The 27,563-nt window shown below is 34.8% G+C and overlaps 6 protein-coding genes across 8 annotated transcripts; 1 reads left to right on the top strand and 5 right to left on the bottom strand.

The window, feature by feature from the left end:
• Window positions 1–1,639: 1,639 nt before the first annotated feature.
• On the bottom strand, window positions 1,640–3,049 carry LOC110628280 (protein FANTASTIC FOUR 1). The gene has a single exon (XM_021774876.2). The coding sequence runs from the start codon at window positions 2,813–2,815 to the stop codon at window positions 1,910–1,912; it is 906 nt and encodes a 301-aa protein (XP_021630568.1). The 5' UTR covers window positions 2,816–3,049; the 3' UTR covers window positions 1,640–1,909.
• Window positions 3,050–6,734: 3,685 nt separating this feature from the next.
• LOC110617591 lies at window positions 6,735–9,319 on the top strand. Its single transcript, XM_021760490.2, has 5 exons — window positions 6,735–6,959; window positions 7,848–8,237; window positions 8,332–8,415; window positions 8,506–8,577; window positions 8,980–9,319. Exons 1-5 carry the CDS (start codon window positions 6,912–6,914, stop codon window positions 9,169–9,171), a joined length of 786 nt encoding a protein of 261 aa, XP_021616182.1. The 5' UTR covers window positions 6,735–6,911; the 3' UTR covers window positions 9,172–9,319.
• On the bottom strand, window positions 9,289–11,289 carry LOC110617581. Of its 2 annotated transcripts, none has more exons than XM_043961290.1 (6): window positions 11,043–11,289; window positions 10,797–10,961; window positions 10,587–10,709; window positions 10,091–10,354; window positions 9,842–10,006; window positions 9,289–9,759 (listed from the first exon to the last, which is right to left on the bottom strand). In XM_043961290.1, exons 1-6 carry the CDS (start codon window positions 11,085–11,087, stop codon window positions 9,463–9,465), a joined length of 1,059 nt encoding a protein of 352 aa, XP_043817225.1. In that variant the 5' UTR covers window positions 11,088–11,289; the 3' UTR covers window positions 9,289–9,462. The 2 variants fall into 2 exon arrangements, with proteins under 2 accessions (XP_043817225.1, XP_021616173.1); XM_021760481.2 differs by having other exon boundaries at window positions 10,797–10,964; window positions 11,043–11,286.
• A 989-nt stretch (window positions 11,290–12,278) lies between these two features.
• On the bottom strand, window positions 12,279–15,998 carry LOC110611756 (RAN GTPase-activating protein 1). Its single transcript, XM_021752209.2, has 2 exons — window positions 15,747–15,998; window positions 12,279–14,438 (listed from the first exon to the last, which is right to left on the bottom strand). The coding sequence occupies exon 2, from the start codon at window positions 14,425–14,427 to the stop codon at window positions 12,805–12,807; it is 1,623 nt and encodes a 540-aa protein (XP_021607901.1). The 5' UTR covers window positions 14,428–14,438; window positions 15,747–15,998; the 3' UTR covers window positions 12,279–12,804.
• An 872-nt stretch (window positions 15,999–16,870) lies between these two features.
• LOC110611746 (DAR GTPase 3, chloroplastic) lies at window positions 16,871–20,163 on the bottom strand. Of its 2 annotated transcripts, none has more exons than XM_021752187.2 (9): window positions 19,926–20,163; window positions 19,579–19,722; window positions 19,379–19,495; window positions 18,834–18,977; window positions 18,669–18,755; window positions 18,458–18,573; window positions 17,871–18,052; window positions 17,747–17,795; window positions 16,871–17,436 (listed from the first exon to the last, which is right to left on the bottom strand). In XM_021752187.2, the coding sequence occupies exons 1-9, from the start codon at window positions 20,061–20,063 to the stop codon at window positions 17,313–17,315; spliced, it is 1,101 nt and encodes a 366-aa protein (XP_021607879.1). In that variant the 5' UTR covers window positions 20,064–20,163; the 3' UTR covers window positions 16,871–17,312. The 2 variants fall into 2 exon arrangements, with proteins under 2 accessions (XP_021607879.1, XP_021607887.1); XM_021752195.2 differs by having other exon boundaries at window positions 17,343–17,436; window positions 17,875–18,052.
• Window positions 20,164–25,279: 5,116 nt separating this feature from the next.
• Window positions 25,280–27,172, bottom strand: LOC110622949 (probable inactive patatin-like protein 9). Its single transcript, XM_021767716.2, has 2 exons — window positions 25,958–27,172; window positions 25,280–25,764 (listed from the first exon to the last, which is right to left on the bottom strand). The coding sequence occupies exons 1-2, from the start codon at window positions 26,891–26,893 to the stop codon at window positions 25,555–25,557; spliced, it is 1,146 nt and encodes a 381-aa protein (XP_021623408.1). The 5' UTR covers window positions 26,894–27,172; the 3' UTR covers window positions 25,280–25,554.
• Window positions 27,173–27,563: the final 391 nt, after the last annotated feature.

Below are 27,563 nucleotides of genomic sequence, written 5' to 3'. Positions count from 1 at the left end.
TCAAGATCAAAAACTATAATATAAGAGTTAAAAAAAAATTGTCTACTCACATAAATACTAATTTTTCAGTCATTAATTATATATAAATAATTATCCATAATAAAAAAGTTAGTTCTCATATAAATTTAATCGATTTAAAATTCATAAAAATTTACATATGCCTGTGTAGTCGATTAGATATTCAGAATCCTACTTGTTTGAATGTGGGGTCCTCCTTTTGATCCTCTCCTGGATCCTCTGGAATTTGTCCACCCTTTTTCATTCATTCATTTCCGACTTTTTTTCACGAGATGAACTTATATGCCAGGTTTCCTAGTGTTTTTATTTGTTAGAGAGAGTAATTAATATTCTTAAGCTGTTTGCTCAAATCAACCTGCACTTCTTTACTATTTTTAATTTTTTTGTATTAATTTTATTTTCAGTTTTTGTAAAAATTCTACGCAAGGAAAGCAAAGCTAGTGTGCGTAAACTAATACTATTGCATGTGAGTGGAAACGAAATGAGTCTTCACCACGGGAAACCAGTTGCCAGATTCCAAGAAACGAAGTTGTAAAAGTTTTTTTAACAGTGCCAATCCCAATCCCAATATTGCACAAAATCACATCGAAAAGATATAATCACCGATTAATAAATCTTTGTGTAGCTTGGTTTCCGTTGTATGCGAAGGAACAAGGATTACACACACAGCCAATCTACTCCATGCTTGTGAATAATCAGTGTTGTCTTTTAACTGTTTGATATGAGAACTAAAAGAAGAAGGTAAGACTAATTTGGTTTGCATAATAATAATAAAAAAGTAAGTGTTGATGTGAGCGTAGGAAATTATGGAGACATGCTGATTGGATGGAGATTTTTTGGTTACTCGGGAGAGGATATGGTAAGAGAATATGTTCTTTAAAGGAGCTCTCACGTTCTCAGAGCACATGATGTTTGAGAGACACAATGACAGTATTGAATAATTTTTCAATGAGATCTCTTCATTTCCCAAACCTATACTCACAACAAAACGTGTGGATGCACTAACTCCAACCCCTCCTCTTTTTAAGGAATGTTACCCAATTTGCTTCGATTCCCAGCTGAACACGGTGAATAATAATGGAAGTTATTTTTGCAAAAATGAAAACCCACAAAAGTTGACCATTCTATCTTCTATCTTGTCCCATTTTTAATGGTAAACTGCTGTAAATATGATGAAAAGAAATGGGGAATTAATTAAAGCAGATTTGTGTAAAAAAGGAAAGGAAAAAAAAATCATGATGTAAGGGATATCAGAAAGCAATATAAGAGCACATGGATGATCATGTGTAATGAGGTCAGTTGCATGTTCCTCTTCTCCCTCACTGGGTCCCCGTTCTTGATAGTTACCAGGCATTCGTACTCCAGTCGTACACCTCAACTTGCAATCTGTTTGCCGTTGGAGAATTCATTTTACTCAAAATTGCCCATTTCAACCTCATTATTTATTTTACCCTAGCTGCCATGTATATATAGCCGAGCAAACAAGAAATATATATTCTCTTCTTTATGGAAAATAGTTTCACTATATTTTATAATAAAAAATTATAATTATTTTTTATGATATATAATTGTTTAATTATGTGAGTATATACACCATGATTTAAATAAATAAATAAACTAAGTGAGTTTAACAATGTTTAATGTAATATTATAAATATAAAAGTTGAATTATATCAACCCCGTTAAATGTTGATGATACAATAGCTTTAATCCTGCATAAGGGTAATCTGGGAAAGGTAAAATAATACATGAAGAGAATGACCAGGTGGCATAACGATAATAACTACCATTAGCATATTTTTATGAAATCTAAAAATATAATCACGGGAGAAAATGATAATTAAAAATACTATACGAGTGAAGTTAATTAGAAGAGAGGAAGCAAGAAATTTTAAGTAGCCACCCAAAATGTCCCCCAATTAAGCAAGCTTTTGCTTCCACTCCCACCTTCCTTGCACCTGCTACGCGTCGGCAACTTCTCCATCCCCATTTCACCCCCACCATTTCCACTCTCCGCTTTCCAATCCTCAACTTCTGCCTCTTTTTCCCCTTCACTTTCATCATCAACAGATGTTTCTTCCAATGATGCTTCTTCTTCTTCTTCCTCTTCTTCTTCTTCTTCAGCGTCTTCATGGGTGGGGAAGGAGTCTTTAAGTAAATGAAGCTTGAGCTGGCCGTCTATGCGCTCTGCATGAAAGTAAGCCTGGCAGGAAGAAACGCTTACTGCTTTCAGAACTAGACGTCCCCCTTCTCGGTGAGGCCTTACTTGGACAGTAGTGGAGCCGCTAATCGATGTCAAAGGAGGTGGAAAGCTGGCGCTTCGACTCATCATTCTTCCCGCTCCTCGAAATTTTGATTTCTCTCCCGGGCTTTCGTGATTCACGTTTGATAAAGAAAGTAAAGCCATCTCATCGCTGCTTTCGCCGCCATCGTTGCCAGTTTCACTTCCCAAGCTTTCAGTACACATTTCCAGGCTCTTTTCGCTGAGCATCGAAGAAGAACGTTTAAAGTTCGGGGGGGTGTAAATTTTGTCTTTTTCAGTGTCTCCTCTAGTGGTTCGAGCGGTATTGGTGTCTAGAGATTGGAGGAAACTCCAGCCACCCATGTCAACACTGTCGTTGGTGCTTTTGGAGTGATCTTCTGAGCCAGGGACAAAAGTTTTGGTTTCTGGTGGTGAGCAACGGGAAATGTTGGATTTTGGTGGAGCCAACGTTAGCCTCAAGACACGCGGTTCGACATGGAGGCGGGCTGGCTCCAGGCATGATTGGAGGCCCTGACAATAACTTGAGCACGACATTTTTCACAAATAAAATGTGTAGGGCAAAAAAAACAGAGGAAATAAACAAAAACAGAGGGAAGTTTTGTTGGGTTTGGAATGATAAGAGTTTTGGGGCCGGGATTAAAAAGGTAAAATTAAGATCAAACAGAAGTCTCTGTTTGGAAGTAGAGAGATTTCAGAGAATGAGGGAATGAACATGAAGGAGAAGTGAAAAGAGATGGCCATGAATTTATAGTCGAGATGGGCAATGCACAATAGTGATGAGTGGGGAGGAAGATAACTTTTTATGCCACTAGAATTGTGGAACTTTTACACTTGCCACTCATTACAAAGCAAAAAATAAATTATTATATTTATAATAAAAAAAAAGTGAAACTTGAAAATAACACAAGAGTGTCCCTGTAATATATTACATCCATAAAGTAATTGCATATTTGTTCTTTAAAAAGAAAATTTAACTTTTCCCCTTGAGAATTATGAAAAGAAAAGAAAAAAGCATAAATATAATTTATTAGTATTATAAGGTGAATAACCAGAAAGCAAAACATGGGTGATGAGTGATTTTTTTTTTTTCCACTCCCTCTCCTGAATGGGTGATGAAAAAATATCTGAAATTTAAGGTGGGAGAGAACATGAAGCTTTCCAAACCATATTGAAAAGGCAACCAAAAACAAACCAAACAGATGCCAAAATTTAGAGAGTGCTCTCTGATATTTTTTATTATTACCTTTTACATACTGAAGGTTCTTATTTTAATTAAAAGTTGATAAATGTTAGGGTCAAAACCTAATACCCAAAATAAGAACCTATCAAATGCAAACCCCCAGGCCAGGACTCTTTCAACCATATATATAACTACCAAACTGTAGCTTTTCTTAATTTACTAACCCTTTTTCTCTTTCCACATCAAACCTCCTACTAATTAATCTACTCTTTAATTCATAAAACTAAAAAAGTCGGAAAAGATTCTTCCTTTATTATCAACATTAAGTCACTAGACTAGCTTAATTAAATAACAGTAAAAGAAAAGATGTCGAGGCTTCCACTATTTAGTTTGACTGAAAAAGGAAACCACCACTCATCTGGTTGGACTTTTATTGTATAATTAATTAATTACAACAGACCAAATGAGAATTGAGAAGAGCCCATTGGCTGATAATGACATCCCATTTTATGTTATGTTAAAAATAAACTCATCAGTTACTATTATTATTTTTAAAAAATATTTTTTAATATGAATATAAATAGAAAGTAAATAAAAAATTATATTTTTTAATATATATATAAAAAATAAACAAAGAAGTATTTTTTTATTATTATAATTTTAATTTTAGACTGTATATCATTGGAGTACGTATGCGTTAAATTTATGAATAGAGAAGAAAAGTAGCATCTCCTGGCTTTCTCCATCTGCCAAATCTTCAACTTCATTGTGTTTTAAGCAGATAATGGCTGAAAATTGTACGGACATGCATGCATATTTGCATTAAAAAAGTAGTATGATATTTTCGTCCTACGTGGACAAATATTATTCGTAGAATACAATGACGTTCCGCTAGCTTAGCCTCAAGATTACCCCCAAAAATGCATGCATACATTGTTTTCCTAAATAAATAAGCTTTCAGGTATTCCTCCTTCTCATTTTATTTCTTTTTTTTATTCGATATACATGCCCTGAGTGTGCAGAGAAATTGAAATATGGGTGTCCCTTTCCCACTAACAGAAGCACTTAAGGCATGCAATTGCAAAATACTCTAAAAGACATTACAATAATAATTAACTACGACATAATTAAGACATACTTTTTTTCTAATATTAGGATTCTTACTTTCATGTTTGGTCTTTTTAAAGTTTTATCCATGAAAAGCCAAGACCGTGCAAGTGTGCAATCTTCCACTGCTGCACAGACACTACGTCAAAATCAAACAGACACTACGTCTGCACAGGTATTTAAGTTTTTATAATAATATTTAATTTCTATTTTATTTTAATATTATCAAATTAATATATTAAAAATTTGAAGAAAAGAAGTGCTGAGAGTAGGTATACCAAAGCTTTAAAAGAAAAAGAATATGTGCCCTCTGCATACTCTCCTAGCCCTAACCATCAAATTTGCTTTTCACTTAACAGCTTTTGTTTTAGATTGGCAAATAAAAAATAATAATAATAAGCTGAAGGGTAAAAAGGCCTAAAACCCTAAAGGCCTCTTCTTTGCATCACCCATATGCCTTTGCTTGCCCCCCCCTCCCAAAGAGATAAAAGCCCTAAAAGCAAGCTAGGTCTAAATAAATATTTGTCCATTTCTGCTTAAAGGGTCTTTAACAGCAAACACCATGGAATCAAATTCATGGTTTCAACAAATTAGCTTGTCAATTAATCAAGGCCCACTCAATGCCTTTTCACCATTATTGTATGCCATTTCTCTTCCCCTGAAAATTTTTCAATATCAAAACAGAAGGACTAGTACACATAAACACAGCAGTGGTGTCACTAGGCTATTGGCTAACCTCATTCTTAATTACATAGATTAATTTTAAAATGAATTGATAATTTCTTATGATGCATTCTTTTTTTTTTTGGCTTTAATAAAATGTTCCATAAGAAGAAAATAACTTGTCTCTTTAATTTGCAGAGATTTTTCCCATTATGAGTTGTGTGCATGCATGCATGCACTCAGCAGGCATGAGCATTTGAAATCTTATACATGTTATGTTAATCAACCAGTAAGAATTAATGAAAAATCAGGTCCACTCATAAAAATAAACAAGACAGAGAATAAACTTTGATATTTTCACATTACAAAGTTGTGAAAAATAAGGTAAAAGAAGAACAAAAGAATCTCTCATCTCAAAATCAAAATCAGGAACGATAAATAAATTATTATTGAAATTAACCTGTGATTTGGGAGATATGAACAAAATATAATAAGTCTTTTTTTTCTAGACGAGTGGGTATAAATAATATATATAATTATTTAAAATTTAGTTTTTTAGTGAAATATAAATTTTAAAATATCTAATAATATAATAAATCTTAATGCTATCTTATAATTTTTTATTATTTAAAATAATAGAATGTCATCAAATTAAAATTTATGAATACTTTTTATATAACTTAATAATCAAATGATTTTAAATTAAAAAATAGTTAAGTATGAAATTGAATCAAGTAACACACTAATCAAAGTTATTATCGTGTGCTTTAAAAAAATTATTATTGTGAGATAAGATTTCGCGGTAAAAGTTTAATAAATTGATATGGAGATCATTCGTTAAAAAAAAATTTCTTTTATTGAAATTCACTCTCAAAAATAAATTTTTAAAATTATCATGAATAAATATAATTTATTATATTCCATTATATATATAATTATGAAATTTTTAATTAATTAATCGGTGATTTCTCTTATCAATTAGTCGATACCGTACAATATAAAAGTTATAATAGCAGAAATAAAAATACACGATTCTAATATAATTATTATTAAATTTTAAAAATTTTTTAAATTATTATTTTTTTTAATTTATTAACTTGAATATAGGAGTGATATTATAGACAACAATCAATTTATATATATATTGTTTTTTACAGATTACCTGATAGTACGAAAATTTAAATAATTTTTTAATAAAATAAAAAATTAATATAATGTAGAATTTTTTTGAAATTAATATATTGTAATAATTTTTTTATACTAAAAAGTTATAAACATCAAATATAATTAATGAACTATAGAAGGTAATTCTTTTAAATCTGAAAATAAATATCTCTATTTAATTAATCAAATTCGAATCTTTATCCATTTTAATATAAAGCAACATATTATAACATTTTTAATAATTAAAAAAAAACATTTTCAATAGTATAGATTAATGAATTAATCGGGTATTTCATTTGATTTATGGAAGACGTGCACTTGTAAAAGCAACTGCAAAGTTATAGTATCATCCAATAGGAGAGCTACACGTTTGCTAGAGAGGCCGCAATGACCTCGAGAAACTCCTCCAGTGTCCGTAGAGGGTAGACCGCTCTGCTCGGCTGCTGTATTTCTCCCTTGAAACTCTATCGGTCTCGCTCGCTCACCGTGTTTTCTGAAAGATTTTGAATATTACAAATGGGTCGGAAACCCAGTGCTGCTAGACTTATAGAAAAGCCACACAGGGTAAAAGCAAAAGAAACCCTCTTCGCCTTTTCTTCTGTTTTTTTTCTTATTTATTTAATCTCTGCTGTGTGCGCCTGAGACTGTGAGACCATGAGGCCATATGTTTGTTCAATATATGTGTTTACTATATGCATCGATTCTTTAGGGGAAAAAATAACTAATTCTGGTTGGTTTCTCTGTTGTATTTTATGTTTGTTCAATGTATGTCTATGGTTTGCATGCAAGTCTGATTTTACTTTGCTGATTTCTTTTTCTTTTCTAGTTAAAAGCATTAAAAGTTGGCATTCTAATTAAGGGTTTTGGCTAGATATTTGGGGATTAGGGTTTTAGGAAAGTCATAAATTTTTGTGGAAATCACCATGCTTATGAGTTTCTACTTCCCTTTTTTGCTTCTGTTTGATCATTGTTATCGATATTTAGCTTCTCGGTACTGTTTTTCTTGTTTAACGTTTACCATTCAAAGGCATTGGTTTTGTTAGTCTATGAATTCTAGGAGCCATATAGAGTAAGATTGTTTGTCAGTTTTGATCATCCAAGTATCCAGGTTCAAACTTCTTGCAGAAGTTTTTTTTTTTTTTTTAATTAAGAAAGGGGAAAAAAAAGGGAACTTGATGCTCTGGGGATTACTAGTCTTTGTATCACTCACAAGCGAGAAATAGAAGGCATGAATTGCTATTCCCATACTATGAGGAATGGAGGATGATAATTTTGTATCAGGTGCATTGGATTTTAGCAAAGTTCATTTACTTGTCCCTGCGCCACTTTGCTTACTCTGACTTGGCATTTTTCAGTGCATTACTTAAGATACAAAAAAAATTAATTTCTCCTAAGGACCTCATTATTGGATTTGAAGTTACCAAATTAACCCTTTTTTTTTTCTAATTGAAGAATGAAAGCAGGGTGGTGGAGACTGAAAGGGATAATCCTTTGTTAGAGAAAGTACATCTCCAGCCTGAAAACACAAACACTACTGTGGAGAGGGTTGAACTACAACAAGCAAACTCTTCCAAAACCATGCTTGGAAAGAAAGTACAGAAATTCCCTGCTAAAGTTAGGCGATCTGCTCGTCTTCAAAATTCAGTAATGGATAAGGACAACGAAGACATTGAGCATATTCTTGAAGAGATATCTGTCAGTGAAAGTGAGCAAGAAGATGAGCCTGCAGATGAGGAATTGCCAGAGCCTACTCTGAATAAGAAAATCTTGCATGAGAAAGTTGACTATCTTATACAACTTTTAAAAGCACAGCAAAAGACCATGGATGCATTTAATTCTACTGTACAACTTCTTCCATAACATTAATCCTCTTCTCTTTTTGTATTTATTATTTTCATAACTCTGTAGATGAAACCATCGGTTGAAATCTTGGCAGGTAATTGGGAAGACATTCTGTGGTGAAAACTCTGTAATGGGAGATCTCACATATAAAAGCTTGTATATTGACTCCCAAAAAAAGGTTAAGTTTATTGGGTGGCACATGTAGCATTCTGTCATTCTTATTCATAATCAAGAGTTAATGCAATTTTTTTTTTTGGGTCATTTGCAGGTTGAAGCTCTGACAGAGGAAAATCTACAGCTGAATAGGAAGTTGGAATTTGCTCTTGGAAAAATTGAAGTGGTATGTCTTCTGCTCTCCTTATGCAGGAATATTCTACATTTTTTTATTCCTTTCATCCGTTGCTTTTGTGGAATTTGTTTTGCTATTATTAGTTGTGTTAGAAATATTACTATTACAGAAATTTTTTGCCTATATCTGGTTCAGCATAAAAGTGTACAGTGGGACCTTGGTACTATTACCAGAGAGTGGAATTAACTCCTCCATATCTGGCATTCTCTAGTACTTTTATTTTATGACTGACATTTGTGGGTCCTCATCTTCTTGTTTCCTTTATAAAAATAAAAAGATAGTCAAAATAAATATTAAAGCTTCTACTTTCTAATATTGGTTGATAACAACTCCTCCTGTAGCTTTTATTGTTTTAGGCATGATTTTTTTTTTCTTGCTTTGCAACTTTTGCAGTATGAGAAGGGGAATCGTGTAGTTCCTGAAGTGTTGGAGAAGTTGAAAGATTTATTTAAAGATGCATTTTGGTTATCAAGTCTGACGCGAGTCACTGAAGCAACACGCAATTGTACTGCATCTGAGAATGGCGATGATTGCAAGAATTCTGCTAAGAGGAAGAGACTTGATAAAGTAACTAACAAGAACTGAGTGCGATATTAGAACCTAGTAGCTTTTGTGAGGATGATTTGGACATGGTGAGTTTGTAATTGCCTGGTTAGTTTTTGGGGGTTGTCTCTTTAGGAATTGATGGAATGTTCCTTCTAATTTCCAACAAAAGCGTTTTACTTTATTCTCATAATTCTTGGAAGAACGAAAAATTACACAATTCTGCGTAGTGAAGATATTAAAAAAATTTACATATCACCTAAAAAACTCAAAAGCCGATCCTGAATCAATTTTTTTGACAAAAACCAAGGGCTGCTTTCATTATGCATATGTCTACTGATGTTCTTTGCGAGAGCACTCCTCTAGAGAAGCAGAGAAGTCAAAAGTATTGGTTTCTGGTGTTTGTGGATATTCATTATTATCTGCCTCTTCCTTTATGGATGGAGAGGGAGAAGAAAAGTCTAAGCACATTCCTTGCACGAGTTGCTCATAGGATGCAGAGAGATCGAGGGAGGTGAGTTGGTGGTACTCTACGAGCTGGTGAAGGCATTGATTTTCCCTGATAAGATTTGCATTTTCATTCGCTAATCTGGATTTTTCAGCAAGCAGTGCCTCCATTTGAAGCCTCATCTATTACATTATTAACAGAAGATTAGCAAATGTTTATCATAACTGTACAGCTGATGTAAGTATGAACCCAGAAAGGGCTTACCAGATCATCTTCCTCTGGTCTGATCCCTTCAGAGAATCCATCACGAAGCTTTCTGTTCTCTTCTTCTAGCAGGGTGCATCTCTCTTGCATGAAACATAAATCAGATTTTATTGACTTGAGTTCTCTTGCAAGTGAAGCTGCTTTCATTGCCATTGAAACTGCAAGCTGCAAATTCAGAAAGAAAATAAAATTGTCCGTCGAGGCCTACTAGAGATGAAGTATTGTAGGGAGAAGAAAGGAGGAACCAACATTTTTGGCTTTCTTCATCTGCTTATCTTTTGGGCTCTGCTCGTTTTCCTTGTGTGAGCTATTTCCTTGATCCGCTGAGCTATCATCAGTTTGTTCGAACTTCCTTTTTGATCCTTTATTTCCTTGATCCACTGAATTATTTCCTTCCTCTAATTTTGATTCATTCTGTTCATTTTCTAAACCCTCTTGTTTAATCTCTGAGTTGTTGATGTTGCCATGAAAAATTTCTCTCAATGTGGGCGGTTCAGCTAGACATCTAGTTCCCTGGAAACAGAGAAGATTCAGTTCGAAGTTCCCGCACGATCATAGAATACAAGGATCAAACTATGACAAGATAAAACCAAATCGTTTATTCAAAGAATTAGCAGAATCTCATCAGAATCCAATGTTCGCTGTGATCTAGGAGAAATGAGTAACGAGCAGTAAGCAAGGGCAATATAAATTCTTTAACAGAGGATGCTCTCAAAGCTTAAAACTTGAAAGAACCTCCGATTACCTGAAGAGCGTTATCCAGATTATTGGAGAGCTGAGAGAGCGTGTGAGCAATGGAGTCAAAACCTCTTAGCAAAAGCAAAGAGTCCTCTTTCATTCTTTTAGCTCGATCCGATTCTCCCACATTCTACACCCAAGAAACAATGTATCAGAAAATTCCAACTGAGAATCAGTGGGGAAAAATACAAATTCCCAGACTTAAAGACTCTCTCACCACACGGGTGGCTGAAGATGTGTCAAGATTGAGTTTATCTTGGCTGATGGAAACCTTGCTTTGGCGATTCTCGAGAAGCGTATCGATCCGGCTACGAAGAGTGCTCCAGAAACACTTATCTGAGGCAGGGCTGAACAGAGGTGAAGAAATCATCAAGGCTGTGGACTTCTGAAAACACCCAATTCAGCCAAAATAATAAATATTAGTCCCACAAATAACCCAGAAAGAAGAGGAAGAAGAAGTTACCCTGGCGAGGTGGACGGGGGATGGCGAATCCAGGGAAGCAGCCATGAGAGAGAGAGAGAGATGTAACGGCTAGTTTCAAGGAAGAGAAAGAGATAATGATGAGGAGGATTTAAAAAGATGGGAGACTGTGGCCAACGTTCTAAAAAGGATCTAACAATATTGGTAGTCGGGTCCCGCTCTTTACGATGACCAAACCGGCGGTGCTCTTGAACGCGCCCAAGTGCAATCTTTTTGAAGAATGATTCTGTTTAGTCACTCCGGGAAGTTTACTTCCATACATCTACAAAGTAACTTCCTAAGATATTTTTTTAAAAAAAAAAATTCGATAAAAATGTGCATGATATAATTTGAAGTATAATAAATTAATAATTTTATTACATATAACTAAAAGAATACAATTTACTAAGAATTACTTAGTAAATTAGTTTTTATTTAATAAAGTAAAATGTTTTATTTTACATGAAGTTATTTTAATAGTGTAAATTAAATAAAAAAAGTTTTATGCTTTCTAGAAAATATTACTTTCTTAACTCACTTATCCCAGCGAAATAAAGCATTATGTTAGATCCATCAATATGGATTAATAATGATCTTCTATTTTTTCTGCAATCTAGAATTTAACTTGCATAATCTAGTATTCCGTAAAAAGGAATAACGAAGAAATTGTATATAATTTAAAAATTAAAAAATAACCTTCAAATGTACTTAAATAACCAAGTACTCTCTCTACATGAAAGTAAATTTATATTTGAGGAAGAGTACCGATTAACATGGGTATCAAGTATTATTACAGAAAATTACATGAAAATATTAAATAATTCAAGCTATATTATAGGTTACATTTGGAATAAATTACATAAAGAAAAAGAAATTGAATTAAATCCTCACACAATCATAAGTTATGGCATCCATTAGGATTACAAACTCAAAAGATGATATTAATTATGATGGTATTCCACTCATTACAAAAATTCAGCATTTTATAAACTTACACATTCTAATCAAAAGCTTCAACTGCAGGAAGTTAATGAATGAACCAAATTCTTAAACCATGCACATTATATGATAATCAACTATACATAGAATCAGATTTATCATTACAACAGAATCAATGCATTATTCACTCTCGTACAAAATTGATGCTATGGTGGATGCGCAACTCAAGAAGGCCGTAAATCGTCCAAAAAACAAGAGGGCAAAACATAGCAGATGAAAATAATCGAACTAGGCTCAAAATTGTAATCATAGAAAACTTCATTTCAAAGATATCATTTCAAAGATATCATTTCAAAGATACAGTTGACAAGCTAATCACCACACTTTTACCTTAACTACACCAACATGATCACCATAAATCAGGTAACAACAAATATTTTAAGTCTACAAAGCCTCGTGCAACCAAATGTCAACTCAACTGTCGAGCATGCATCTACTGGGAAAGCCACCAACACCCTGATAATGAGAGCCCCTAGTATATGAAAAACAACATACTGCGCAAAGCAATTCAACATTGCCTAGCAAATACTACAATTAATTGCAGATCCTAGGTATCTTTAAGCTACAACATGCTGAACTTGGTTGCATGATTTCAGGAGAAAAAGAACCGCTTCTCATGCCAACCTATGATGGATGAATCTATCGTACCCCAGTTAATGCAGCTGGACTAGATTGCATTGAAACAATACCTTAATCTGAAAAAAAAAAGCACAAGTTTATGTATAAGTTTTAATTCTAAGATAGCAGATTACTTCAGATGGAACCATTATTCGTCATGCTTGATTTCAAGCCCCTTGAGTTTAGACTCCAGTTCATCTTCATTATCTGCATCCACTTCTTTTGCCTCATCAAGATCTTCACCTTCTGGATCATTCTCATCCAAAGGCCCAAGCACACCAGGCAAATTCTTGAATATATCCTTCACCTCATCTATCCCTTCATCAGATATAAAATTACCATTGATATTGAGCAGCTTAAATCCAGGCTTAAGCACAACAGCCTGTCCCAAGAGCCTTGCCCCGGCCCTTCTGATTGAGTTAGTGCTCAAATCAACTTCATTTAACTGGCCATGACCACTCTCTATTGCCTTAGCAATCAAAATACCACCTTCATCCTTCAGTTCATTCTCAGAAAGGTTTAACTTGCTGAGAAATTGTTTTGCTGCAATACAGGCTGCCAAAGCAGAAGCTCCTTTGGCAGTTATATCATTACCAGCCATTTCAAGAACTTCAAGTGAAGGTGCAGACTCTTTTAGAGCATTGGAAAGTGCTTCCGCCCCCTCATCCTCCAAGTTTAGGTAATTGAGATAAATCTCAGTAAGATCTGCAAATGCAACTATAGACTTGCTCAAAGCAACTCCAGCTTCCACTCCAAACATGTTATCATTAAGATCAAGCTTCCGTAAACGACTACATGCTCCAAGTGCTTCAGCCAGTACAACACCACCGTCTGAGCCTATCCTTGTTGAAGAACATCGGAAATTCTCCAACATAGGAGATCGTTTCACAATATCAGCAATAGCAACTGCACCTTCATCACCTGTCATGTTGTTGTGAAACTCAAGGACCTTCAGCTTCCCAGTGGAAGGGATTAGCTCACGAACTGCACAAGCAGCTTCCTCTGAGATACCATCATTTATTAGATAAAGCTCCTCCAGACTATTTTGTGATTTGAGGAGTGCTTCAAAAGCCCTTACACCTTTTTCACCCAAGGCATTATTTGAAAGGTTCAGATATCTCAAGTTAGAACCCTCCAGGGCCAAAGAAAATATATTCATAACTTGAAGAGCTTCTGACTCTGGCCTTCCTGCAACAAAGTCGGATAAGTCTACTTCTGTCAACTGATCCTTGATCGAAGACAAGATTGGCTCTGCAACACCAGCAGCATCCAAGCCAAAACTTCTGTTGCTGAAACAGATCTTAGAATACTGGTTTCCAGGCTCCTTAAGTGGTTTAAAAAGACCCTCAGCCTCCTCTGCACTGATAAACGCGCGTTGACCACCAGATATGTCAAATACATCTCCATGCACAGCAGCAGATTTCTCAATTGCTGCTGCCTCCCCATCCTCCTTCCTTCTAGGGCCCCTTTTAAGAACTTCCAGCATGAGCTTACTGGATTCTTTGGCATAAACCTGCACTGCAGAACTTCCATCACCATCTGGCTCTTTCTGATGGTGTTGGTCTGCAACAGCAAATGCTGACTCTTCAATTTCCTTGGCATCCTCCTCAGCCTCTTCTTTGCTCAATAGTCCATACTTTCTGGAAATAATAGATGGAGTAATAAGATTCTTCGTCATTCTCTCTACAAGCATTAACCTAGTACTCTGACTAGGAGGCCACAATTTAACAGAAAGTGTTCGGTGCTGGAAAGCTTGCATTGTAGAATCCATGTCAACCTAACCTGAAAAATTGTCATAACTGCATTATAAATACATATGAAAAGCTACAAACAAGGAAGAAGATACAAGTTGATGGAAAATGATGAAGCAATCTCCAAATAACAGAATCATTCAACTGATTCAATTAAAGATGCCTTTACTATTTATCTTCTACATGTATGACCACCATCAAAAGTCAAAACATTTTAAGCAATTAAAAGTTTTGATTTTGAACATGTAACTCATGCATACAATACCATAATTTCAACACTTTCCCTCTGAGCCTTGGAGAAAGAAATTTTGGCAGGAGCAAGTGGAATTTCATTAAAGTTTAAACATTTCCATGGCCTTTTATTCCTTTCCCTCCTTGGTTATAAATCAATAAAAGATAAAGAATATCATAAATTATTAGGCCTTTCCTATTGATAAACTGTAGAGTAGATCAAGAAATGACTAATGACTTTGACATGCAAATTCATGAAACATACAGTGCTTCAGTGAGTGCACAAGGAAATGGAAAGAGAAAAGAAGTTTCATGATTAAGTAACATTTTTAATGTTGAAGAATTCAGAATTGTCAAATGACGCAACAATTTCAAAATATTGAAGTTACCACTAGTTCAAAGCTAAAAGCAGCACAACCTTAAGTAATTCTAATAATCGATACAACAAACTCAAAGCTAAAAGCTGCACAATCTTAAGCAATTCTAATAATTGATACAACAAACTAAACTGAAATAAATCAATTCTAATAATTGATACAACAAACTAAACTGAAATAAATGCTCTAAAGTATTTACCCATATCCAAATTGAACAGATCCAGAAACATTGTTAAAGGCGCCAAGTGTATCAAGTTCTCTATGGATAAGATCCAAATAATGTATCCGTAAAACGAATAACCAAATCCAAGATCCCAAGTTCAATAAATCACAGATAAAAATCAAACGCTCAGTTGTTAATGCTAAGACATCGAACCGCCAAAAAAATTCAAAATTGTTATGAGCTCTTAACGTCCTATATAATGCAGGAATTCAATTTTGTTCTTCTAAAATTTCTAAATTCATATCAATTAAACACAGCATTTAGCATCAGAAGCACCAGTACATACGATGGAGACAGTGAAACAGAGATACCCCCCCCCAAAAAAAAAAAAAAAATTTACAAAGGATAGGCAGGAAAAGTCCGACAAATTGGAGGAAACAGAAAGCTGCTATCAACTCTAACCAGCCATACAAATCTAATATATAATCATCATTTCCTACAATTTCTTCCAGAAGATGCGCAAAAAGGGGGGAAAAAAAATAAGCAAAGAGAAAGAGTAAGCGAGTACCTGGGACGAAGTGAAGTATATTAGAAACCCTAGATATGCTCCGCAGAAACAAATAGGAAGTAGGAACTGCAAACCCCAGCAGTAGAAACCGATTCAATTTTTTATAAAAAAACGTAAAAAAGAAAAAAATTTTGGGGAATGAAGTTGAAGAGTTTAAAAATGAAGGTCGGTGAGGGTAATCTTAAAATCTGGAGATAAGGCGTGCGGGTGGGAGTTGGAGGGAAATCCATCATTCTCATTTTCCTTTTTAAAAAATATTTCGATTTTTGGCCTGGGAACGGTTGCGTAGGTTTTCCGTTTCTCTTCCTCCTAAATGACGATTTTAGCCCCACCTCTATTTCGTATTTACATCATCTATCCTGGGCCTTTCAAGCGGAATATAGAATGTATAATATATATAAAAATTTCAAATTTTGTTTTTAACGTCCAAAATAATAATAATAATAATACCCTGATGGAATTAAAAAGATTCACTTGTAAAAAATAATGGTATATCGATAATAATTCATCCATTTTTAATTTTGATAATAAATGGTAATGACAGTAGTGATAGTGATAATAATGGTTAGGGGATAGTAACTACAATGATTGAAAATAAATGAAAAAAATTAACATAAATAATTATAATTATATTATTTTTATATATGATGGTCTTTAATTTATATTCAATTACATAAAAATTTGAATATTACAAAACAAATTAATATACATTGCTAAGGAATTGGGAAGAGGAGTTGTAGGAACTCCTTGGGTTTTAACCCTTTTTTTCTTCCTCTTGTTGGAACATCCGTTCAGAAAAGTGGGACTCTACTGTCGACTGCATAGATCAAAAGGTGTCATTTAAAGAATTTGATCTCATCTTCAAGTACTCTGACTGTAACCCATCCTGCTCTATTGCGGCACTCGTATTTGTTAATTTAACTCCCCTTAATGTTCATCGGCTGATAGTTACAAGTGTAGCGGCAGCTGAAAAGTCATTGATGATGCCTAACAATTCCAAAACTTTGATTTACGTTTCTATATTTATATTTCGACAGGCAGGCATTAATAAGAGAGAACATCACATGCTTTGAGAGGGAAAACAAGATTTTGTTTGGTACACATTAATCAAGTGACCCCACGACTCTGCAAAAAATGATATTTACTAGGCCATTACAAGTTTTGATATAAACACAACGCATAGTCTTTTCATCAGAGGTTAAACAAGCGATTTGCTATACTGGATAAATACAAAATATTGCAACTGCTTTTGCTGCAACTTCTCTGGAGACGATGATTTGAAAAACCTGAGAAACAGATGACCCAGTACACAATCAAATGCTTGGTCCAAATCCTCATTTTAAATACACCGGTTAGAGTTGGGTCTCCCCAGAGTTTCCCGTTGCACCGGCTACATTTGCTTCAAGAGTTTAGAGCATTGGAAGCTTTCTCCCTCTTCCTATGGCTCCCTAACATACCAAGATCGATATCTACAAATTTACGAAACTTGGCAGGCTCAAGGCATCATAGACATCATGAGTGGGAGCTTTAGAACATCAGTCATTCCATTCAAAGCTACCAACAGCATTACCTCGGGGGCCTCTCCAGTGCCACCCAACCAAATTTGCCTTTCCGAAAATCAGACAAGATACGGAAGGCTGCTTGATGGGTGTCCCCATTGAACAAGTGGACTGCAAGCTTTTGAATAAATCTGCATTCAAACATTAGCAGCAATTAAATCAATCAGGGATTTAGTGAAATGGAATTTTTGGTATCCAACATCCTATTAAAACAGCCTCAGCTTATGATGCCGTATAGAAGAAAAAGGTTCATCCGTTCTATGCCACAAAAGGTTTGGCTAATTTTCCTGATTGTACTGATTTGTGGAATTCAATATGGCTTTTTCATCTTCTTATACCTAAAAAGACGACTAGAAAACCAGATTCACTTTAGCTTTTGGGATCATTTTTAGTCAGAATATATGCCAAATAGATAAATGGTGAGGCAAAAAGAACGCATACATATGCTCATCTGCATCAATCTTGTAGCGGTTATGAAGAGCCTTCACACCTGGAAAGGAATACAAGTCAGTTAGAGTATACTGAAGTTGTGAAGTGCTTAATGGAAGAATATAAATATCCATACCTACAGATGGAATCATTGTCAGCATCCTTACAAGAATTGCTGCTACATCAACCACATCATAGGATCTCTCCCCAATGTCATCACATATAGCAAGCTTTATAGCAGCTGATTGATCACTAATCCGCATTGGGATTATGCCAGGTGAGTCCAGAAACTCAAGTTCTTTTCCAAATCGAACCCATCTTTTAAACAATAAGAAAACCCAATAAATAAGCATAATCATAGCCATAAATTCTTCTTCAAATCATTGATAGAACCAGCAAAAACAGCCAGTTAGACAGTTCTTTCATATGCAATAGAACAAATAAATAACATTCTAATTTGCCAATATAACAAAGAAGTTCTTGGTTTATAACAAAGTAATTTCCTTTTTCCCTCTTACGGTTTCTTTTTGGTTAACCTGCAGGGCTGGAGTGGGGAAATTAAAGAAAAAGAAGGTCATAATAAAATTTATTTCAGTTAAGGGAATATGGCTCCCTTTAGATTCAACAATGTGTAGAGTTTAAACTTTTTGCACTTTCACTTCATCTTTAGTTCCCATTTCATAGCTGACACAATAAAGAAGAAAATGGAAAGTAAATACACACTTCAATTCTCTTGTAACTCCAGGTCTAGGAGCTGCTTCACACATCCGACGCTTCAACAAACGGTTGATCAAAGATGATTTTCCAACATTTGGATAGCCAACTATTCCAGCTCGAACCTGCATGATAATGAAAGAGATCTCATCAAACAAAATTGTTCAAGCACAACTTTGATCGTTTTTATCATTGTCTCCATAACATCTGAACAACCCACTGGGCGAGGGAGAAGCCCTTTTGCTCTGCGTTTGACATTTACACCTGCAGCTAATGACTTTGCTAACCGGCTCAGCTTCATAGTACCCTGTATTTGCCACAATAAAAATTATTTTCTGCAATGATGCTCAGACTAAATAATCAGAAAGAGGATTTTCCTTAGTACCATTCCAAGTTTGCCATTGGAAAAGACAGCCTTTATTCCCTGCCTTGAAAAATAATTAGCCCAAGCATTCCGGTCTGCCTTGGATATCATATCTTCTCTATTCAAAACTAGGATCCTTTTCCTATTTCCAAGCCATAAATCCATCTGCTTAAGGAAGAAAAACAAAAGCAAAGACAAGGTTGGTGTTTGATTGGAGTATTAAGTAAACATTAAACATCAGAATCAACTGAGAGAAGTAACTAGTCCAGACTGGCATTGCATAATCAGAGACTACTAATTCTGCGAAATAGCCCATTATTTGATTAACAATGGCGAACACACATACAGATTAAAGAAAAGGAAGGGGGAAGCCCATCTATAAAGTACAGCATACAATGAAATGAATGGAAAGAAACATCTTAATACCTCCAACATGTAGAGAGGCTAGAACTTAGAAAAGCAATGCACAATGAAGCAGGCACATCCACCCATACACTCATATAAACACACATTATATGAACCTAACAATATTTGTTTTGAAAGCATTCATTTAATTGGAACTTAACCTGTGGATGGGTTGTGGACAAAGGAATTCTTGCATCTCGCACCTCTATCACAACATCCATTAACTTAAGTTGCTCTTTCAGTTCTTTTTCGGTTTTGGCAATATGACCCGGATACCACTGCATAATTCCAGCAGCCAATAACAACTGAAGTCACTCAACAGCCACTGAAAATCCAAGTGAACAAGGAACTTCATCCATACCTGAACAGGGCGCAGATCCTTGGTCCAATAATAAAGATCTGTATCAAGATCAACCCAATCAGCGTCGCCTACAAAACCATCAACAGGGACACTGGAATTGTAATTTACATTTCCATTCCAACTTGGAGTTTTTCCACCAACAACCTGCAATGATTTCCCACAGTATAAAATCTTCCCTGTTCTATTACTAGCATAGAGTTTACTTTTACAGAAAATCTCCGCGCAATAATTGAAATAACAACTAAGAACAAGCAGCAAGAGAAAAACAAACACCAGGACAGATGAAACATTTAAAGAAGAAAAGAGTTCACGGGATGCATAATCTCTGTGAAAAGTGAAATTCTTGCCTGAATAGTGGGAGGTGGAGACGAGAGAGAAGCAGTAGTTGCGAGTGCTGCAGTTGGTAATGACTTGTTTCGAGTTTCAGGTACGTGAACCCACGCAGCAGGAGTGGGTGAACAGAGCCCCAAAATCTGCACTCCCATCCTTCTTCCTTCCTGTCTAGTACTCGAAGAAGCGAAAATGGCCGCTTTCTGCTGTTTCCACCTCCTATCCTATCAAACAATTTGTTTAGGGCCTGAACAATGTTCAGTCTTTTTCTCTCAAGCCATTATCTTGCATCCAATGGGCCCAATTCTAAAAGATTTTTTTTTTTTTTTCCGGCTTTTTATGGGGTTTTATTAAAAATTGAAAGGCAAAACGGATTCTTCTCTGGCAAGAGCAATTCAATTCATGCACAACTATATTTTAAAAAATATTAAAATTTGGCCTTTTTAGGTTAAAATTTTGTTTATTTAGTTTATTATATTACTTGGCTTCTTAATTAATCACAGCTTTATTTTTTTTAATTGTCAATAAAATAAAAGTTACTATTGCATAATAATTGTTTTTTAAATTATAAAGAGAATTGAAAATTAAGAGAGTAAAATTTAAATTTATTTTAATATATTTATCACTAAATATTAATTTAATTTAATATTTTTAAAGTATTTTGAATGTATAAAATATTTTTGTTTTTCATAAAAATAAACGGAACTTAAATCAAAATTTTCAAAAATTATGGAGTAAATATAAGATTTTCTTTGTCATAAATACAGATTGAATTGTGAAGTTCCATTGAAACAAATATCATACTAACAAAAAAGAGTAACCCAAGTTGGCTGCGAGTACATCGATTAGAACCTTATTTTTACAAAACCGAGGTTCAGCAAGTGATTAAGGGCCAGAGAGATGTGATTGCTTCAACATGAATGGTTGATTAAAAAAATTGGTGCCATTTTAATTATATTGTGAGAAATGACTATGCTTAGCCTATATCCACATCAAAATATTAAAAAATATTTTGATAGATTTTTTAAAAATAATATAAAATTAAATAGAATTATAATATTTATAATAAAAAAATAATAATTTTAAACAACTAAAAAAATAACTAAAAGTTACTGTACGGATAGAGTATTTTATTAGATATGACTTATTTAGATTTCAACGTAAAATTGTTCATTTTATTTGTTAAAAAAAATTAAATTGACTTACTTAAATTTTAATGAAAAGTTTAGACATTGATTTAGTTTTTTTTTTTTTCTAGGGTGACATTTATCAGATGCAATTAATTCGTGATTTTTAGTCAAGACCACATTCTCTATTTTATATTACTTTTATTTGTTGTTTTTACATATATATTAAAAAATTAATTTTCTATGTAATTAAACCAAAAAAAAAAAAAGCCAATTAAGAGAGTTTTATAGATATATATTTACTTTTACTCTACACCTTTATGATAGAGAAAAAAAAAAATTCGATTTATATAGTTTATGAGCTATACTCGATTTTTATAGCTCATTTATATATATATAAAAAAAAGACTCCCACTAGTATTTTATTTTTGTATTGTAAATTTTTTTTTTTTGAAATATATAAAATTTTTATTATCAATTCATAAATAATTTTACTTGAAATATATTATTTTATTATATTTTTGGAAATAATTTATGAGAGAGAGAGGAAAATTCTCTAACTACTAGTTACAGAAAGACAGAGAAAAGAAGAAAAGAAATGGATCAATGAATACAGTAGAATATGGGACAATTGGACCTCGCATGTTTGAGTGAGGTAGAAAATAACCAGAAGTACACCACCTAGAATTTGATGGCAGCTAGATTTACAGCCCAAGCCCACGAGCGTATAAGGCAAAACGATCCGGAGCTATGATTTGTACAACAGTACAAGACGTACTAGCACTAGGTGTCTTGTCGGCGGACAGACAACTTACACTAGTTAAAAAAAAAAACAGGGCCAAAAGAAGGTTCCCTACTTTCCTTGGCATTTCCTTTGACATGTAGTAATAGATTCCTCTACCACAGCATTAGCAGCCATTTTTAATTTAACTGCTCACCACTCAAGAGTCTTGTCGTCTCTTTACTCTTCATTATTCTATTGTCCCTCCCAGTTCTTCACTCCATCCTCTCTCTCTCTATCCCTCAGGGCTTGTAAATGACAAAAAGCCGATCAAATCTAATAAGGGCATGTGGTCAGGTGTTCGTTTGTCTTCAAATATATCATAATAATAAAGAAAAATCTCTTCTCCAAGTTGCACATATAGACCCTGCTTCTTGGCTTGCAAATATTTATTTATTCTATCTATCATCCTACTCAAATCTTGGAAAAATAAAATAATATAAAATCTGAACTATTTTAAAGTGAAAAATTAAAAAAAATAATGAAAATGTTATTGAAATAAAAAGCACAGGGTTCAAGATTTTTTCAGATCATTTAAAACTGGAAATAAAATAAATCAGTGAACTGGTCCAGTTTAAACATATGATGATTTTATGCAGAAAATAAGGAGAAAAGGGTGTAATATTGCACGTGAGAGGCATGGATGGAACCATATCCCCGCATGTGTGCCAAGTGTCTGTGTCAGCCTGCGACGAAGTTTGGACAAAGCGTGTAACGTAAGACCCAAAACATAGTATTCACCGCCTTAGCCATCTTCTTCCTGAAAGGGCTGCTACCTTCTCTTCAGCGACCTCAAGATCCGATCCACAGAATAACATGCATCTTTATGGCATTCTCGAGTCCACTCTCACATTTTCTGTAGACATCTTGTGGGAAATTCTTTAAGAAAAATATGTGTTTTATATAAATATTAATTTTTTGGCATGAGTGAATTGAAAACAAAAAAAGAAATACTTTAATGATCGATTATTGGATTCTGATAATGAAGGCTATTCTCAACTGGGTATACAAATAATGCAATTGGCAATTGCAATGCAGGCCTGATCTGGAAAAAGAAAAAAGACAGACAGCAGCTGGTTTTCCATTTCTAGTATTATATATAACAAGCCGAGCGTGTCAAAATCTCATTTACACATGGTGTTTGCCTCATATCCCATTCGCATTATAGCTCAAATCTATAATTTTATTATATAATATCAATTTAGATCCCTGATAATCAAGCTCAGACAATCACATTTTCACATGCAACATACATGCTTGATTAGAAAACAATGGCAGAGAGGCGTTTAACTTGGGTATTAATAAAAGGGTTAATTAAAGAATGGTGAATGTATGGCTGGGTTTGGTGGTAATGGTGACTATTCGAATCTTATGAGCATAACTTGGGTCTTAATCTAATGCCTCTTCTCCACTTACCCCACCAAATATTATCACTTCAACCTTACACCTCTCTTTTTTCCCCTTCTCAACCTAATTTGTTTATTAATTAATCAACTTATGGGTCATTGTTACTGCATGCATGGTCATCATCAAATGGTTAATAATTAATTAGCTCACTCCTCACCAACCACTAGAGCTCACTCTCACTACTCACTTCCCTTCACTTTACTTCATCCATATTTATTAATGTTTACACTTTAATTAATCAATACATCATTTCATTTATATGATTAATTTCAGTATAATTAAGATGTTATAATTTTAATTAAATATTTGACATGATGTTGGTGGATGTTCTACTTTATTAGTTAAAGAGTGAATTAAAGAAGACATTAGTCCTCAAATTAATTATGCATTGAGATGAAAGCAATCAATATGTGATGGAAAGTCTAGTAAGAGATAAAAGACATCCTGGTAGAATAAGCTTTGCGATCTTCATATTCTTTATTAATTAATTATTCATTCATAATATTTTTGTGACCCTAATTTCACACCAATATTTCGAACACTCAGATTGTTGAATAAAATTTGAGCACTTAATTAACATGAGCAGCAATGATGGGAGAAGAAGCAGATGCCCACATCTACTGGTGTGATTAGTTATAGTTCCATGATTAAGGTGTAGGATACTATCAATCATATATAAAATTAACACTCTCACCATTATTACTTTGGCTAAAGCATGTGTATCGGATCTCACCAACATCCACATAATATATATTCTTTCTCTTTTTTATTGTGTGAAGTGATAATTTCTTTATAAATAAACAAAATTTGATTCTATCTAATTTTAATTTCATGCTTCATATTATTGCATTTATAACCAGGCGTTGAAATTAATCTAAATTATCAACTTTTAAACACGAAATTAATTAAGACTTATAAATAGCATAGTCATTGAATGGTTTTTTCAACCTATTTATATCATGTATATCAAGCAGTGAATTTCCTAAAAATATACATTCTAAAAAATATAATTTCCAAAAAATAAAATATTTTGAATCAAACGATGTGTTAGTGTGCGAATGGGGATGGAAATCAGAAATTGATTACAGTAGGTTCCAGTTCCAGTTCCAGCAGCAAATAACGGAAATTGATTCCTTTTTACCTTGCGAATGATTCTGGCAACTAGAAAATCAAAGAAAGAGAAGGGATGGGTTACTATACAAGACATATTCCGTTTGGGTGGGGTTCCAAACCAATGTTATTCATTTAATGCTTCGTTTTATGTATGTAATAATAATATGCCTCTCATGTCATGCATCTTCAATCGGATGTTGGATCCCATCCCTTTTGTGGACTCATTTGCTGTTTGATTTCAAAGCGCTAATCAACTCCCTCTTACTATGATGTTCACCCATCCAAATTTATACTCTACATCTCTTGCACTTCCTGCATTAAACCCTTCTTCTTCCTTATTTATTATCATTTTTAAAGTTATTCTGACAAGATGCATCAGTTACAATAGTTAAGAAGAACAGACAAAAATCACAACTCCCCTGCTGATTTGGTTAGCTTCAAAATTAATGAAAATAACAAATAAATAAATCATAGATACACTCCCTCTCCTTAAATTTGATGTTTTAATGGAACAGTGAAGAGATTGATCATTTTTTACACAGAATTACATTTTAATTTTCATCAGTGAATGAATCCAATTATTTCTTATATATATATTACATAATGAAATTCTTAGTTAAATAAGTATATCATTCTGTTATTTCTAAATGAATGGACTATAAAATATCATTCTTAAATTGAATAATACCCAAAATTAGCTGCGATGATTCTCCGTTTGTACTCTCCTAGATTTTTAGGATGTTCGATGATACATGATATTTTTCATGGTTTGGCTACATCATAATCATTAATATCTGTAATTGCATGAAATTCATGATGAAGTTTGTTAGGGAAATGGCTCCATGTCGCTACCTTTTTTTAGCTTTTTATTTTCAATATGACCCTTTTTATAAGAGTAACGCAATTTCTTCCATGTTTGTATTCGCACAGCAAGTCACAGTTCAAACGCAAATGACAAAACCCCATATGGCCACTCTTACGTGGCAGATAACGACGAATTAATTAATTAATTAATAAAACTAATTAATTTGTCGTCAGTCAAAGGAACACACCTTAATCAGTTTTACCTCAGGGAGATAGAGAGGGTTAGGATGGTCTATAGTCTAAACACGTAATTATTAGCTAGTATTACTACCCATTTTACTCCAAACACAGATATAAACCGAAGCTTGAGTACAAAGGGTTTAAGAAAAACAACATGGGAGGAGCCAAGACTAACTAACGGCCGGCGGAATCCTTGCAGGGACTAGGTGGCAAGCTACTCCTTCCTGAAGCAACAAGGCTTTGCGCGAAGCTTTCTATTCTTTGTCCGTTCGTCTCCGTCAGTAATCGCTTCCCGCCAAACGGCAATGACTCCACGCCTCTCTCATTCAACACCTCGTCTTCCACTTTCGGGCCCATCAGTCCACCGCTCCTCAATCCATTTGCCTGCATACATTTCACGCCGTCAATCAGTACTATGTTCTCTTAAAAAAATTCCAGACTTTGTACACCCTGTTTGGCTATCGAGTATAATATCAGGAGAAAAAAACAAACTACATTGATTATTAATTTCTTTGAACCCAGTTTTATAAGCAACCAAACAAATTATAAATGGAAATCCAAGCAAAATTGAGCGTACCTGGATTCTGACGTAATCTGAACGGTTCCAACAAAAAGCGTTCCCCAACATCTGGTCTACAGTCTCCGAAACTCCATCAAGCACAATATTAACAACAGACGAAGTCGAGCACTCCCCATTACGCCTGTTATTCCTCTTACTTAACGATCCACTTAACGGACCACTACCTAAGGATAGAACCAACAGATCCTCTACTCCGTTAACTGACGGGAAATCTCGCTTGTTGTGGAGCACGTGTGTAACTGCCGCAGCCGTTGGGTTGTTCATCACAAGACCACCATCAATGGCGCAGCAAGAGATCTTTCCATCGACGGACTTCAAGTTAAACGGCTTGAAGAGGCTTGGCGTGGCTAGCGTAGCACGGCAGACTTTCCAAAGATCGAAGTTGAAACTCGGTGACTCTGACGCATCTGCTCTGGAGAAAACAAAGGGAGCAGAGCTGTTGAGGTCAAAGCAAGGAATGAGGAGAGGCTTACACGTGTCCTTCAAGGTCAAGATTTTTCCGTCATCTCGCCTGAATGCTCCCTTCAATGCTTCGTCTATGCTCTTACCTGAGAATAATCTGCGTCGGTGGAGGAATCCAGCGAGCTTGACCTTGAAGAGCTGGGAGTTTTTGTCCGAGAGGAACTCTACCGCGTCTCTGGCAGTGTAAAGAGGACGGCCAGAGCCGTCATCAGCGGCCAGCATGGCAGCAAGGAGAGCACCGATGCCAGTGCCGGCGATGATGTCAAAGAAATCTGCGAGTCGAGCATGAGGGTCACCAATTTTGATGCGGATCTGGTCCTCGAGGTGGATAAGAGCAGCACCGGCAACAATGCCGGTAGTTCCACCGCCGTCAATGCTGAGGATACGCGTTTTCTTGGCGTTATCACAGTGAAAGAGCCATTTCTGCTCAAGCTTGGAAAAAATCTCCAGCGTTACTTTGCTTAGCTCCATTTTTGAGTTGTGAAAACCGCAAACGTACACGTAGCTCTAAATGCGATAGAAGTTTAAACTTAAATCCGTTAAAAGAGGGTGAATGGTCTGTCTCACACTTTCTTGCTGAAAGGCATTAATTGCTGCAGAATGGCCTCTCTCTTCAACTAATGAAACCCCATCTCTCTTCTCTTCTCTTCTTCCCTGAAGGAGAGTGTGTGAGTGTGACTCTTACTCTCTGTGGGCTCTGGATTGCTGAGAGTTAAAACCGGGAGAGAGGAGGCGTGTGACAGAGGAGAGTGGTTACTGGTTATATACTCGACTTCTTGCTCCCTGTCGCTAGCTATTTCCTTTCATTTCTTATTTTTTGTTAAAGAAAATAGATATTTTACTGGGCTTTTTACTTGCTCTGTTAGTCAGTGTCTTACGTGTATAGACTGTCTTTGCACGTGCAAATGCGCGTGTTGTTATTGGGTTACGGGCAGCGGCAACCTAGGCTTTTCACTCGGCTTGGTTCTCGATCTCGCTTCAGCTGTTTTCGCCTGTACGTCGTCGGTCATCGCCTTCCATCCACCACATGCATTTTTCTACATTTAAGAAATAATATATATGTTTTTTCATCCTAAAGAAAAGGAATGCAAATGGGTAAATTGGTTGAGAAAATAAGAAAAATAAACACTGGCTTGAAAGT

Source organism: Manihot esculenta, chromosome 1 (genome assembly GCF_001659605.2).
Source record: "Manihot esculenta cultivar AM560-2 chromosome 1, M.esculenta_v8, whole genome shotgun sequence".
Lineage (NCBI taxonomy): Eukaryota > Viridiplantae > Streptophyta > Magnoliopsida > Malpighiales > Euphorbiaceae > Manihot > Manihot esculenta.
This window is presented reverse-complemented; position numbering and strand designations above follow the sequence as displayed.